Source organism: Pholcus phalangioides, unplaced genomic scaffold (assembly GCF_987345545.1).
Source record: "Pholcus phalangioides strain wild (caught in Gottingen) unplaced genomic scaffold, Ppha-v1.0 ptg000014l_1, whole genome shotgun sequence".
Taxonomy (NCBI): Eukaryota; Metazoa; Arthropoda; class Arachnida; order Araneae; family Pholcidae; genus Pholcus; species Pholcus phalangioides.
Window position 1 is genome coordinate 4,806,801 of NW_028301607.1, and position 15,952 is coordinate 4,822,752.

At 38.3% G+C, this 15,952-nt stretch overlaps 1 protein-coding gene across 4 annotated transcripts in view; it reads right to left on the reverse strand.

Moving 5' to 3' along the window:
- Positions 1–2,764: 2,764 nt before the first annotated feature.
- LOC149078011 (uncharacterized) overlaps positions 2,765–15,952 on the reverse strand; it is a 99,094-nt gene continuing 85,906 nt past the window's right edge. For 3 of the 4 annotated variants that reach the window (XM_089241566.1, XM_089241568.1, XM_089241567.1), the window contains 6 exons: positions 14,540–14,671; positions 12,690–12,905; positions 7,786–8,042; positions 5,976–6,128; positions 5,651–5,803; positions 2,765–3,317 (listed from right to left, as the gene is read on the reverse strand). In XM_089241566.1, coding sequence (XP_089097692.1) covers positions 3,152–3,317; positions 5,651–5,803; positions 5,976–6,128; positions 7,786–8,042; positions 12,690–12,905; positions 14,540–14,671 — 1,077 coding nt within the window. In that variant the 3' untranslated portion in view covers positions 2,765–3,151. Of the gene's footprint in view, positions 3,318–5,650; positions 5,804–5,975; positions 6,129–7,785; positions 8,043–12,689; positions 12,906–14,539; positions 14,672–15,952 lie in introns of those variants that run through there. The other variant, XM_089241569.1, reaches the window with a different exon arrangement.

The window sequence follows — 15,952 nt, forward strand, 5'->3', positions numbered from 1 at the left end:
GTCCACATGGGGGACATGATACAATCACATTGTTTATCCATGAATTCTTGTGGGGGGGGGGAGACACTAAACCAACACCACCTACAGAAGGTATTTTTTTTTTTTAGAAGACACCAACGAATAAGGCAAATACACAAAAAATAAAAGTCCTAATGCATTTCAACACCAATGGGTGCCGTCTTCAGAGGAAAAATTTAACCACTAGTTTCGCTGACCGAGTTTCCCATTTGGGTTGAATACTAAATCTTCACGCTCGGTTGCTCAGCGGAAGAAGTATGTCTGTTCACTTCAAACGTCGTGGTCAGAATGAAGCTGTGAGCCTGCGTGAGATACTAATGCAGCATCCTGATTGGACCATTTTCTTGTAATTCCCACTCAAAATGAATTTAAGCCATGGTGTTGCGATCGGGGGTGTAGATTTATTATCGTTCGCTAGTATATTTTTGAAGGCCCGAATATATATGCCTTCGTAGAAATCTAGATCAACTGTGGACTTGACTTTGTGAAAAAAACTCGCTTCTTGAAATTTGAATTTGTGGCCGCCTTGCCAACAGTGAGCGGCGATGGTCGATTTTTCACATTCCTGATTCTTAACACAGCAAGTGTGTTCATTTAATCTTGCTTTTATGGGTCTCCTTGTCTGTCCTATATAACCAAGAGAGCAATCACCACATGGAATGTAATAAATGCCCCATTGTTTATTCTGCGGTATAGCATCTTTAGGGGGCATGAAACCGAAGTTTTTAGTGGGCACATCCTATGGTTGTTAGATTAAACTTTTTAAGAATCTGTTTGATCTTCAGTGAGAGTATTGGATCGTAGGGTATGACTACACTTTCTCCGAGTGGTCTCTCTGTAATATTTTCTAGAGTGGTTCCTCGTGCCGGTTTCAAGAATTTTCTATTTAATTCGTCAACAATCTTGGTGTTGAACCCCCTGTCTATCGCAATTGCTCTGATGGTTTCAAGTTCATGGTCTAAAGTGTTCCGATCTGAACAGATGTTAAATGCTCTCACTACATAGGTGCGAAAAGACGAAAGTTTCTGTTGCATAGGATGGCAAGATCTGAAATGAGGTGGTAATGAGTTGGTGTCTTCTAAATATTCTTGGGCAAAGTGGATCAACTCTTCTACAGAAGAGGGTCTCAGCACGAAGCTGGTGACATCACTGAAGGCCATCTCACTTATATGGCAATCTTTAAAATCCTTTTTTGTAGTATATGCAATGGCTATAGGTGAGGTGAGATGGCCTTCAGTGACGTCACAAGCTTCATGCGAAAAGGGTTTCTTCTATAGGTGGTGTTGGCTAAGCCCTCTTAAGAAACTTATTGGGGGAGTGCCAGCACTCTCAGGCCTCTGGTTCCAGCATTCATGTCCACCGTGACAAGATGAACTTTACCAATATACGTACATACTTAATTATCACATGAATGACGAACTGAACATTTTTTACGAAATAAGAGCACAGCTGAAAACGACATTTTGCAGGAATAGGGAGAATGCTGTTATCCTGAAAAAAAAAAAAGACATTTGGTCGACATGTTAAAATTCATAGATTGACACACGCATCAAACATAATCTGGATTCTGGCACAGTTTAGGGGGGAAAAATTGCTGCCCCGGTGTAACATGAAAAGAAAATTTTCACTTCAAAGCATGGAAGGCAGATGGCAACACCAGTAGAACAAATACATGCACAGCACTGGTAACATAAATGCATTAGGTATTCTAAAGATGCATTATCAAAAAGAGCTCTGCTGGCCACAAGTGACAGACACAACATTCAACCTTTTTCAACTGCGGACCGACCGGTGAAAAATGAAATAATTTGTGGACTGGCAAAAAATAAAATACCAAAAGTGTGACCTAGAGCCAGGACAGAGTAGAGAAAATTTTTACTCATGTGGGACCTCCGACCATTTTTTTGGTAGGCAACATGGATACAATTGTTTGAATGGAAAATCCCTAAAGAAAACTGTCCTTGCAATTTCAGGTTGACTGTTTTCTCAGGAAAAATATGTGTAATCACTATTGCAAGTAGGAAAAATCGGTAGTTGTCACAAAATATGATACCAAAAGCAAGAAAAGTGGCTAATTACAGCTAAAAAAATCAGAACAATGAAAAATGTGTCCTGGAAAAACAGGGCTTATATATGGTCATCCATTGAAATTTTAAAAAGTGAGAGAATTTACCCTTATATTTGTTTGACATGTTTTTTGGTACGGAATGTGTCATCACGTGATAAACTAGATTTTTCAAGTCTGGGAATTGGCACCTATGCTATTTATAGCGAGTGATTAACAAGGGAAAGATGAGATTCATCCTGTTGCCATAGTCTACAATTTGGTCTTTTTTTTTTTTTTTTTTTGTAATTTCACGTCTGATTTAGCACCTCGCAGCACAGGCATAGAGCGTGAACAAGCATGTGATAGTGACTTTGACATGCAGGAGTGAGGTCAAGTCCGTTATAGCATAGGACGACAAATTTGAAGAAAGAGTGGTCAAGAAAGTCAGACGGGGGGGGGGGGGGGGGAGAGGAAACTTTGTGTGGCCCATAGGTGGCAAAACCGTAAGCAATACATTCACTTATGCAAATTTCAGACATTTTAATATTTGTATAGGTGGTGTCCAAGTTAAAGGTACGAACAAGTTGCAAGGCAAATCTTGTTTCAGTGTCGACAGTATTACAATCAAAATCGGTCTTCTTATCGATATATATATCCTTCGAATAAATTTCCAGCAAGATTTTTGAAAGAAACGTCAAATTTTCCATCAAGAATCATTTTATTTCAATATTATCACCGACGTCTTATTTGACAATGTTAAGTTTCACCCGGTCACGACACAAGTTAAGATGGATAATCAGTTCCGAACATTTGAATTTTCTTTTGTATGCAAATACAGATAAAAGCAACATCCAGGATATAGGAAAATACTTCTAGCGCAGCTAGATAAGTCTAAAAAAAGCACAATATTATTATACATCGTAACGAGTGAAATATATTATTTTCCACAAGAAGAGAGAAAATGACTCCAGACTTTGTAAAAACAACACACATATACATCGTAGACCACTCTGGGAAAGCAGAGGTTGCGCAGGTTTTCCTTCAGTTCACTGTAATATTCACAGCAGTTATGAACGAACCTACTTCTTAATATGAGATTACTCTATTCGGAAGGAAAGTCACGATGAGGCTGAACAGAGCTGCAACAGCCAGCAATGCGCTCAGCATGTAGCGGAAGTGGAGGAATACAGTCCCGCTGTCCCAGTGTAGAATTCCATTCTGCAAATTCAGGTTGAACAACCTCAGATGATACCTGCAAAAAAATTTGACGATATTAATGATATTTTAAAAGTTTTATTTTATAACTACTAGCTCTTATCCAATTTTTTTTTTCTTTGACCCCGAGACAATCCCGAATTTCGACTCGATTTCGATTCTTTCTCAGTTCTCAAATTTGGAGAATTTCTACCACACACAATTGCTTTAAAAAAAAAAATCTCTGCTTAGGGAGTTATATGATCCTTACTTAAGGATCAACTACCAACAAACAATTCTCCAACAACAATTTGTCACCAGTGAGTGATTTAGCAAGAGAATGAATCTGAGTGATTGAATGAGCTAGCAAAATTGTGGGTGAGTAGGTTGTATGAGTGAGTAACTAACCCACTTGCTCATCAGCTCCTTCACACTTCATCAGTCATATAGAGAGAAACGATTTCACTCTCCGCTGTTCATGCGAAGTACGAAAGCCTGGATAACCAAGTGGAGATTGAGATGTAGTTCGGAAAGAAAATACACATTTCTCTGTGGGGAATCGAACCACCAGTCTCTCACTGTCCGGGCGAGTGTTCTAACCATTGAACTACAGAGGACAGATATTTTCCTTCCTTAAGCATATGTATGAATGCTGAACTATCTGTCCTCTGTAGTTCAATGGTTAGAACACTCGCCGGGACAATGAGATTGGTGGTTCGATTCCCTACAGAGGAATATGAATTTTCCTTCCGAGAAAGGCTGACATCAGGAAAACGGATAAGCAACAGGCTGGTGAGTGAGCAGATGATCAATTAAGTCAAGGAGCTGGTGAGTGAGCAAGTAATTGATCAAGTGAGTCAGTCAAGAAGCTAGTGAGTGAACAGATGATCTCAATCTCCGCTTGGTTATCCAATCTTTCGTACTTCAGCAGTCGCTCATCTGCTTACACATCACTATGCTTACACACACACATCCCAACATGTACCAATTCATTAGAAGTTCCGCAGAGCAATACACAAGGTGCATGTCTGCTTTAGTAGTAGTCAGTAGATTGGAATTTACTTTCTGTTCTTTGATATACCTAGAAATATGCAGTAGTAGTTTGGCAATAAAACTTTCTTCTGACAAATCTTATAGCTAAAAATTGGCATCAACAGTTGGACTGAAAGAGATAATGGCAATGGGATAAGTCTAGTGGCTGAGTTCTAGCATTCATTCATTCAGATATTATTGGCAACAAAACTTGCCTCTGACAACTTGTTTCAGCATTAATTGGCAATAAATGTAAAAAAGAACATGCCCCTCTGGCAATAATTGGCAAAAAAACTTACCTTTGACAGTTCTTTTTTAACTGTAGTTGACAACAGAACTTGCCTTTAACAATTTCTTGGCAATATCTGGGAACAGAACAAATTGCCTTTGGCAGTTTTGTTGGAGATAATTGGGAACAAAAACTGCCTTTGACAATTTATTTAAACTACAGTTGGCCTTTGGCAATAATTGATGATTTCCTGCGTTTGCCCATTTCTTGGCATTTTTATGAAGAAAATATGGTCAACCCAGGTATTATTTATCATGTTGTGTGTGTATTGATACTTGTCTAATGGAACACCTTCCACAGGCCGCATCCAAATCCCTGGCAACTACTACTGAACCACTCGTGCACCTCGTGCATATTCTTCTGCGGAATTTCTAACAAATTTATACATGTTGGAATGTGCATGTATGTATTGTGAACCTATTGTGAAGTCTGTTTCTGTGAAATGCTTGCTACGTGTAGTGCAGTCAATTCGTCTAAGGGGCCATTAAAGTATTACGTAAGCAGATTTTTATCCATTTTTTACCCCCCCCCCCCCTCTTGTCAGCAAAATTTTGTCAGCAGTTTAGAATGTTTCATATCTTCAAAAGGGTGGTTGATGACGTAAGCAACCTTCAAACCCCCCTCCCCCCTTGTCATCAAAAGTCAGCAAATCCGGAACCCCCTCCCCCCCCCTCGATGCTGACGTAATACTTGAATGACCCCTAACTATGAGTGTAGTGTAATGATTGAATAATTGTATGGTTGTAAGCCTGTTGCTCTCTGTAACAAGACTTTTTAATGGAGAGATCGGCTTGCATCCACACCTCAAAGTTAGTTACCACAGAAAAACAACTTCAGTCGACCACCGTGGTGACGGTGGGGTTTGAACCCAGGTTCTCGCAATGCGAGTCCATCGCTATGACTACTCGACCACTACAGCGACTGAAATCCTTGACAGGCATCACTTGGTTCCCCGGGTTAGAAGTTCTAAACCCCCTGCCCCTCCCCAACTCATTTCTTGAAATTATAAAAGTGTAACGAATATTTTGGGCACTCATTTCAACACAAAAAAAAGAAGGAAACTCGCTTACAGGCAGTTTGTTTTGGTCGAAATGGTTATCTCTTTACATTCACTGGAAGAATCACACGAGTCAGCTTCACAGTCACCGGTAATCCTACTTTCTCCTTTGTCAGTGAACTCGTCATCACCTTCAGCGTTTCTGGTACAAATCACAGGTGAAGAGCTGGACAGAAAAAAAAAACCACCTGTATAATTATCAACTAACTGCTGTTAATTGAGATGAAGATATCAATAGAGTTTCAATGAAACCACTGGCTATGATTCTTTTTAGTATTAGGCGGGTGGGGTTGAAACAGACCATCATAATGAAGAATCAACGTTACATTCAACCATACCTACTATCTTTATGTGCCGTCAATTCACTGTCCAGAGAAGCGATCGATTCTCCATGGTTCCCGAATGATTCAGAGTTCTTCCTACTCTCTGCTCTTGACTGGAAACAAGACGAGTCTTTCCTCGAGGACACTGATTCGCTGACTGACTTTTTCCTGGTAAAATACATGAATAAAGAAAGTTAAGGACGGAAAAGAATCTTAAAATACAATGTGTATGTAACAAATTGTTCCTGAATTCTACTTCCAGTCACGTCTCATACAAAATGAATTTAGGAATAGTTAATGCTACTTTACACGCATATGTACCTGGATGGGTGGGGAGGAGGTCTTAGCGAGCTATAGCTCAAAGCAGCATAGAATATTTGAAGAATTAGTGGTCAAGAAAATCAGTACAATGGATAAAGGGCGGCAATATTTGTATCGCACACAAGCGGCAAAACAATAAATCTGTCTCTGCCTAGAAAGTGAGGGACTAGGTCAATCAGTTAAAAAAAGAGTGACGGAGAGTTTGCAAACATTTGAGTGACCTACACAGTTTCCAAGCATGTGAGTGACCTACACAGTTTGTGAGCATGTGAGTGACCTAAACAGTGATCTAAAGAGTAAGGGACCAGATGGGCGAGTGACCTTGAGAGTGAGAGACTAGGTCTATGAGTTACAAAAGAAGTGACAGAGTTTGCAAACATTTTTGAGGGACCTACACAGTTTGCATGTAAGTGATCCACACAGTTTGCATGTAAGTGATCCACGCAGTTTGCATGTAAGTGATCCACACAGTTTGCAAGAATGTGTGATCTGAACACACATCTAGAGAGCAAGGGAGTAGGTGAGCGAGAGACCTAGAGATTTTGTAAGCAGAGTGACCTACTCAGTTTGTATGCATGACAGTGGCCTGCAGTTTGTGAGAACATGATTGATATTAAACAGTTTGCAAGCATGTGAGTGACCTAAACAGCGATCTAAAGAGGGTTCAACCAGGTGGGTGAGTGACCTAGAGTTTGTGAGCAGAGTTATCTACACAGTTTGCAAGCGAGTGACCAAAGCAGTTTGCCAGCATGCGAGTGACCAAAACAGTTTTCTAGAGAGCAAGGGTAAAAGGTGGGCGATTGACAAAAACCGTGATTTGGAGAATGTGTACACAAGGGGATAAAAAGAACAAAAAGAGGAGAACCAGGTCAGGCAGCAACCAGAAGAGTTGACCAACTTGCCCATAGGCCGTAAAACCATAAATCTGCTTCTGCCTAGAGCAACAAGTGATTATGTCAGTATGTGGCTGAATGAGTAACCTAGAGAGTAAAGTGCCCTAGATAGCTAAGAACCAGGTCAGTGAGTGATCTAAAGAGTTGACAAGCATATGAACAAAAAAGAGTGACCTAGAGAGCGAGGGACCAGGTCAGCCAAAAGAGTGATAAAAAAAATTGACCAAGAAAATGTGCATGTGAGATGACCAAAAGAGTAACTTAGTGAATAAGGGATCAGGTTAATGGAAGACCAAAAGAATGTGACCAAAACAGTGTGTAAGCATGAGAGTAGCCAAAGTGGTATGCAAGCATGCGAGTGACCAAAACAGTGTGCAAGCGTGTGAGTAATGTAATGAAAGTAATTTAGAGATAGAATTGGGTGGCAAAGTTGAGGAATGTGTGGTCCAGAAAACACAACTAGAATAGGAGAAGGCAGTCAAAATTTGTATAGCTCCCTGGTGGTAAAACCACAAATCCACCTCTACGCGTTCACATAAAACTCATCTTGGAATCACATAAGCCACAAAAAATAGATACAAAAGACTACAAATAATACTACAAATGCAAACCTTTCTATTTCGTTCCTGCCAATCTTCCCGTTATCGAGATGAAAATCAGACACCAAAGTAGCAGCGTGAAAATTAGCAGCAGCGACAGCAGAATGTTGTTGGACAGAACTGGACACCGGTCCTACCGGGAGGGAAGCCCTGCGGCTCTTTGGCGACAGAGATGGGTTCATGGATTGGGCAGAACCATTTTGGGATCCTTTGGATTCTGAGCTGGTGTTGAGCAGACACACGTAACTAAGAAGTCGAGAACGGGGTTCCTAAAAAATAAAAACAATACCCTATTAGATACACTATTGGCGGCGACATGCCTCGTCAAATAAAAAAGATATTATTTTACTGACTAATGACTGAGCATATAAAATTATTACTACAATTTGATGATTTAATAAAAAAAAATCAACTGCTGCGGTCATCAGAGATAAACTATAAAACACAACTTCTCGATTTATAGTAAAGAACATACCTATTTTTACTCTCCGATAACCTCACAAACGGGTTTCCAAGCCGACTTAGCATGTAAGACAAGATTAACCTCATATTACAACAATGTATCAGCAACATGAAAATACAGATGTAAAAAGCGAAATAGCACACTAAAAAAAACTTATCTAGTTGCCACATATATGATTTTTAGTGCCGTTTTAACACATGGGATCACCCGGGCACTTCACGGGGCCTCAGGAGGAGGAGGAGGACCTCACAGAAAAGAGATCCAGTTGAAATTTTCTAGAATTTATAAGGTAGGGCCTCAGAAAAACCACTTGGTCTGGGGGGCTAATGATGCTCCTAAGACGGCCCTGCTTGTAATCAAAAAATTCTTATGACATCCACGTGCATCAGCAGCAGTTTTTGTCATGAAGGTACTTTCAACTACTGGTTGTTATTACAATTGCTGTAAGACCAGTTGTCCGCTGGAAGTGACAACACGTGGCAAGCGGCAACAGATGACAAAGGGCATCTGATGTCATCCATTGAAAGCGACATTCACACTCCATGTGGATGAGTGTGTTGATTAAATAATCTTGGGGAAATATTGGAAAACCTTAAAAATTTTTTAGAAAACTTATTGTCCATACATAGTAAGACCATCCAGCACAAACATAAGGCGTTCTTGTTGTAAATAATTATATTTAATCGATTACTACTTGCCATCACAATCCATGAATACGAGTTACAAATTTTTCAGCATCCACACAAGGAACAACAAAAGAGAGAAACTGAGGGGAGGAAAAAAATAATGAAGTAAGTGGCACGAAAAAAAATGAATAATCCCACTGTGCACAGATGCTGCAAGAGGCGCGAGATCCCATTAGAGTCAGAAATTTTTGCTGTCTGTTGTTGTATTCAGAAATCATTAGCTGAAGATCGCTGCTAATGGATGAAGTTCTAGTACTTTCTATGCAATGGGATCAATGTTGCAAATACATGCACAGCAAATACGCTCGACTTGTTTATCGCTTCAAGTGGATGACTGGCCTAATGAGGGAGATAACTTTGGCATTCTAGACCAACTGTGGCCCCCACTCTGCCCCCCTAGAAGATAAGGCATTCCAGACCAGTGTTTCTTTTCTAGACCAGTTAAACCCCTCCCTATCATGGCTCTTTTTGGACCCTATTTCGTTTTCGTAGCTCTCCTGTGTCTCAATCAGCATATCACCCCCTCACTACGGGAGTCAAAATCATTTTCGGCATACTCAATTGATATAATATATTGTCCCCTTTATGCCACAGATATGAATGCGCAAATTTTCATTTTTGGGGTTTGTCAGCTGGTTGGATAACTTACTTTGCCAGAAATGTGAATGTATCCCCCATTGAAACACATGTTATGAAACATTTCAGAAAAACAACACACGTCCATAGAGTAAACATTCAAACATCATTTTCCAAGTTTTTGAAATTTGCACATTCATGTTACTGGCATAAGGACGATGATATAAACACTTATGTTCAAAATTGAGAGAAATGTGCATGATCGACTTGTGGTTATCTCCAGACAAATTTTAATGAAATTTCATATATATTAAACACATTGATACAATGCAAAAAAATCAAAAAATCAGTATTTCATTGTTATAACAGACCCTTATGATCACAGGAAGGCCCCTAGATATTAGTTTTTAGATACAATAGCTTGTAAGTACAGTCGAATCCTGTTTTAACGAATACCGTTATAGCGAAAATCTCATTTTAGCAAATAGTTTTCTAATCCCCCAGATAAGTTCACATAGCAATAATGCTAAAAACTGGAATTCCTTTGTAACGAAATTTCGTTATAACGAAGTGATTTCTCCTGTCTCTTGGAGTTCGTTATAACGAGATTCGACTGTACAATAGCTTATAAACACAAAAGCCAACATCTAGGGCCTTCCTGCAATCATGATTACTGGGAGGTGGTGCTAGAAAGTATGAAGTACCATGAAGTACAGAAAAAACCTCTGGAACACAAACGGTAAAAAGATGGTTTGCAGACACTCAAGCAGTAACTTGCATACTAAGATAAAATCAAACATCCCTCTATAAAAGCGAGATTAAGGCTTAATGAATAATGCAATGAGATGATACGAAACGTAATATAAAAGTCTTTATTTTCCTCCAACATTATAAAAATATAATCACTGAACAATTTGGAACAAACAACGAAAGTCACACCGCAACAGCTACACAAGAGATGGTCTGACCGTAATTATGGGAGCTGAAGAAATTACCGCTTCTCTGTTGTTGTTATCATTGAGAGGTGGTCGTATGAATGTGCCGAGGCTTCCTGTCCTGGTGAACACCTACAAGGGAAGTAAAACATACTTTTAATATCCTGAACAGTTATGACAAGCGATTCACAATGCAGTATTTTTGATTGGACGAAAACACTTTCTTGAAACTAGTGAGACCAGCACTGTAATTAAGTGATCTGGGGACTTCCGGGGCAGAGTTGCGGAATGCCAGTCCCACCCTTGTTGGGGCAATGGGCCTGACCCAGACAGGTAAAGGGCTAATATCCCGGAAGGGACAGAACCTAGGTCTTGTCAGACCAGACAAGACCCAGCTGTCGCAAGGTTTGCATGGGCAATGAGAATGACGGGTGCCTGAATTTTCATTTTATGTAATTGCGTTGAAGGACTCCTAAATAAATGCTCCCATGTGTCCTCTATATGCTGCCACCTGGTGAAGACTGATATATGTCTTCAATAATGAAATAATTGTTAAGTTAGTGTGTGTGTGCAACGATTCTTAATGTTTTGTACCAATAAGATGAAGGCCGAAGACCCCTTTACAGAATAATTTAGCATGTAGCAATGCAGAAACGATAGGCTAATCGTTTTTTCATCAAAGCTCGCACAGACCCCTGAAACCTTTCCAGGGAACCCCCAAGGGTGTTTGTGAACCCCTGGGAAAGATTGTATGTGTTTAGTAATTAAATAATAAATTAATATACCATAAGATTGCAAGTGCATTACAGTGTTCCATTGCATTTGTTTTAATCATGAAAATCATTGAGCACATCTATTGGAAAAGTAAAGGATACGAGGCCGATTCACTTAATTTCCCGCAGCTTATTGGTGTCAAAACAAACAAAAGTTGGCTCTGCTTAATCAGGAATAGATAAACGGATATCCCACTTTTTTGGAATTATAATCCACTGGAACCAAAATTTCTCCCATACGGTATAGATAATGTAAACCTACTCCACTTAATAAAATAAGTGCAGCAACTTTTCCCTGTTTAATCGAATATCTATCAACAGTTGTTCACACAACATAACACACATCAACTACTATGTATAAAATACATTCATTGGATGAAACATTTAAAATCAACAGCAAATATGTTGCAAAGTCATTAAGTTGCTTAGTCTTAAGGCATGGCCCGGAAAGAGGGCACCACCTCTCAAAAATGAAATCTAGTTGAAATTTTTGAGAATTTGCCTGGTAGGAACTCAGAACTCGCATTTGGCCTGGGGGGAGCATGATGCTCTTAAGATGGCCCTGCGCCAAGTTAAGACTTGGCAAAAAAACCTAGGCGAATGGGTACTGGCCTCAAAGTACTTAAATTGTCTTCAGTACGTACATTTAATTATTTTATTTTGGTTCTCTGTTGAGCCCATAGAGGGCGCCAACTTTTGCGGTGAAAAGTAAAAACTTTAGCTGCTGGGATCATTGTAATTCAATACAATTTTTATTTCATTTTATGTCTGATTTATTCCAGGAGAGTTATTAATACTGATCCTTCATTAGAGATTTCATAAAGAAACTATACTAACAGTGTTAAACGGTAATTGAATGGTTTGCCGCATAATAGAATACCACACTTAATCTGATAATTCTACGCTGAAATCATTGATATCCGTAAAAACAGACCAGACTGTAAAACATGAAATATTGGGAGGAAAAGAGTTAAAACATATCAGTAAGAAAAATAACAAGCAGAGCACAAAGTATCGAAAACTCACCTTTTATATATATTGCATCGCAGTAAGCAGACTCCCATCATGCATTTTTTTAGTAAATGTCGATTGGTTCAAGACATTTGTCGTAGTTTTAAAGCATGTTAGTATTTATATAAACCATCACCGATGAAGGCGAACTAGTTATTCCGAGCACCTTTTATATACAAGAGGCGTCTATTAATTGTGTTTCAAGAAATAAACCTATTACTTCGGATGAGAGATAAAAAAGAAAGAACATGAAATACAGGACCATAGTAAGAAAAAATAGTTAAATTTATTTTGAACTTCGAAGATATCGAAGAGAGGAAATCCAAAATCCTCTCATGTATCTTAATTTAGGAAAATTCCAAAGAACTTGACGGCGGAATTATCAGCATGCAAAATAATTGAACCACTCCGTAAATGCCAAGTAAAATAATGAACATGATACGTATTAAAACTGCGTCAATGGTTAACTCACAGGTTTCGACGAACTCGACAGTGAATGTGATCGTGGAGGTAATATCCGTTTTGACTCTTCCGCTGCTTCTGCAGCTTTCTTCTCCTCTGGTAGAAGGTTGTGTTCTGCAAGTAGGCGTCTGTATTCCTCTAACTCGATGTGTTCTTTGTCATAAACCAACTTCAGATGTTCGACATAATTCAACATCGTTTCAAAAGCAGAATTCATGCGCTCTTCCTGGAAAATTTTCATATGAAGGAAAACTATTAGTTGAGATTGACTAAAAATATTGCCGCAATATTAGCACTGAGACATAGTATATGCATTCATTTATATAAGCCCAATCCCAAAACTAGACAGCTTATGAGAGAGAAATGTCTATTTTTAAGATAAGTCTTCTAAAAGTCATGGTGAAAAATAATTAAAATCATTGAAATCTTCAATTACCCATTTATTTGGGTAACAGGCTCGAGACGGCAATAATACATTTTTCTACCATATCGATGGCTATCACATGAGCAAGAAAGCATGAAAACAGTTATATAACATGTTCAGTCTGCTGGACGGATATGTGAGGTGGCTATAATTTGCAAGCCTTAGGCTGGGATTACATTACAAAAGTTTCATGAAAGATCTTCTATCAAACTTCTATAGTATAATTCCAGCCTTAAGCTGATGCAATTATCGTGTTGTGTGGATGGATAATTTTTTAGAAATGCCTTTCAACAGCCGTCATACCCTTCCTAATGAATGGACTCATTTGGACACTGCCTGAGAGATTCTTGCCGCATAAGGAGACCCCTAGATAACTTTGCACAGCAATTACCATTAATTTTGTCTAACTTGTATGGGGTTGTCTAACTTGTACATTGCTTGGTTAGGTTATGCGAGCCGATTTTAGTAGCCTTAAGATTGAAACCTTTCAAAAATTATTTTAAAATTACATAAATTTTCAAAGTTCAAAACAAAAAATTAAACCAAACTTCTCGTCTTTTTGACAAGGAGACAGACAGGAACAGAGAATATTCTCTCAAAGGACTATTATTAGAAACTACTAGAGAATATTCTGATAAAAAATAATGAGAATTATTCTCAAGTTACTTATAGAGATCATTTATTAGAACATGTTATTACAAATATTCTTGAGAATACTCTCTGGAAGGACTATTATTAATAACTTGGGAATAATTCTTATTATTTTTGATAAGAGAATATTCCCCAGTAATTTATAAAAATAATCCTTTTTGAGAGTATTCTCAATGATATTATATATAACTAAATTGTAAGTAACAGGAGGATATTCTCATCAAGAATCTATAAGAATATTCTGAAGTTATTTATAATAGTAGTCCTCTCTTCCAGAGAATATTTTCCTAAAGATTATTCTTGAGAATTTTACATCTCCACATCAATATAAGTACACGATATGAGTTATGATATCTCAAATTCATGAATTTAAAATATTCACGTAAGAAGACCCACAGCAAATTTTCATAACAGTTAGAGATTTTCAACCTTTTGGCATTGGGAATTCCCTTGCCCTAGAAATCATTTACCCATGCCCCATTGAGATAATTTTTCTCTCGATTCTTTTTGCCCTGACAGTCATTGCTGATGTTTTCAACAGTTGTGAAAATTTTCATGTAAAGAGCCAAATTCCTAATTATAATCAAAATGTCGACACATATATTGTTTGCTCTGCAGAAAGCCCTCAATAGTGTTTGGCAATACCCCTGAGAGCCAAGACTCATACTTCGAAAACAGTATCTTGTGCTGTATTCAATGACAAAGCTTTTGAAGATGTCTAATTTCACCGAAAATTATGGTACTTCAAACTGAAATATGGAGAAAAGAGGGTGGATTAAGTTTACCTGCTGAATAGCTCCATAGGTTTCAGCGCGACTAGACATTCGCATGGTAGTTTGTTGAACTATGTCAACATGCTGCTGTGTTTTGGTTATGACTTCTCTCATATCAGAGTCAGTGCATAACTGATTGAGAGCCTAGAAGAAAAAGAAGCCAATAAGTTTATATGTACATGATATACAGTCTTAAAATAACTGATGAATGAAATAAAGTTCCAAGAATGCGAGAAGTTTCACAAATATCAAAACCTTGACAATAAAGTTACGCCATGTAAAAAAATTCAACTTCTATGCATAAATATTGTGTATACTGTCAGATCAAAATAATGGATGGCAGCATACATGATATTCCAGTAAGCCTCTGTGCAATTCAGGACTGATTTCTGCATGAGAAATTTGGGCATTTGCCCAGGGGCCATGATTTTGAGTGATCCCAAAATTTAAATAACTTAAATTCACTGACAAACCAAACTGTCTTTGATCCAAGTTGCAAGTCTCCTAACTCTCGCTTTACCCGAGGGGGGAAGGGAAGCCCATCATGTCAAAATCTAGCCATGGTGGAATCACTTACATGGTACTTCAGGTATGGGATTGGATTAGTGCAACGTTACTCAGCCTATGGTCTGCAAGGATGGCATAGGTGGTCTGCAGGCAGACGATAATTCAATTCAAAACTGAATGAAAAAATTATTCAACCGTTGTAATTGATGTTAGTAATATATATATATTGGGTGTGCATAAAAATTATGCTGTCATACTTAGATTCATCAAAGAAAATAAGAGGAAATTGAGATCCTAAACATGGGACACCACTAAATTTTGCCGGAAAATGTAATTTACTGCCTTCAGTGCAATTTTCTAATTACTGCTAAAGGAAAGGTAAACTGCTGAAAGGTGGGAAAATGAAGGGATGCTGAAAATTTCATGAAAATACGGTAAACTGAGATCTTAAAAAAGGTAAAGTACGGGGCATCACCAATTACCATCAAAAGTGTTGCTAGAAGTTGGCACAATCATCAATCATTATTAAAATTGCATAAAAAAAATTTTGAACCTTAAACAAAAATAGAATATTTATATTTTTGCCATAATTATATCATAATATGATTTATATATTATGAAAACACAGCGTGTTTTCACGACTCTTGGTAAATATTAGAAATATTCCTGTAATACAGGAACACAGTTGGTCCGTCAAATTGTTTAAGACATTTTACTGGTTCTTGGATTCAGAAAGCTTAAGAAAAGCTCGATTAGTGGATATCATCCACAAATTCCTTCCAAGTTTCAGTGGTCTGGCCAGTTAACTCAACATGGGTGCCATTAATGTCCCTAACGAGAAGGGTCATTGGCCTCTGATGAATGGGTCCCTCCTTAAGGGAGTAATTTTTTTTACGGGTTGATCTGCTGGGCCGCAAC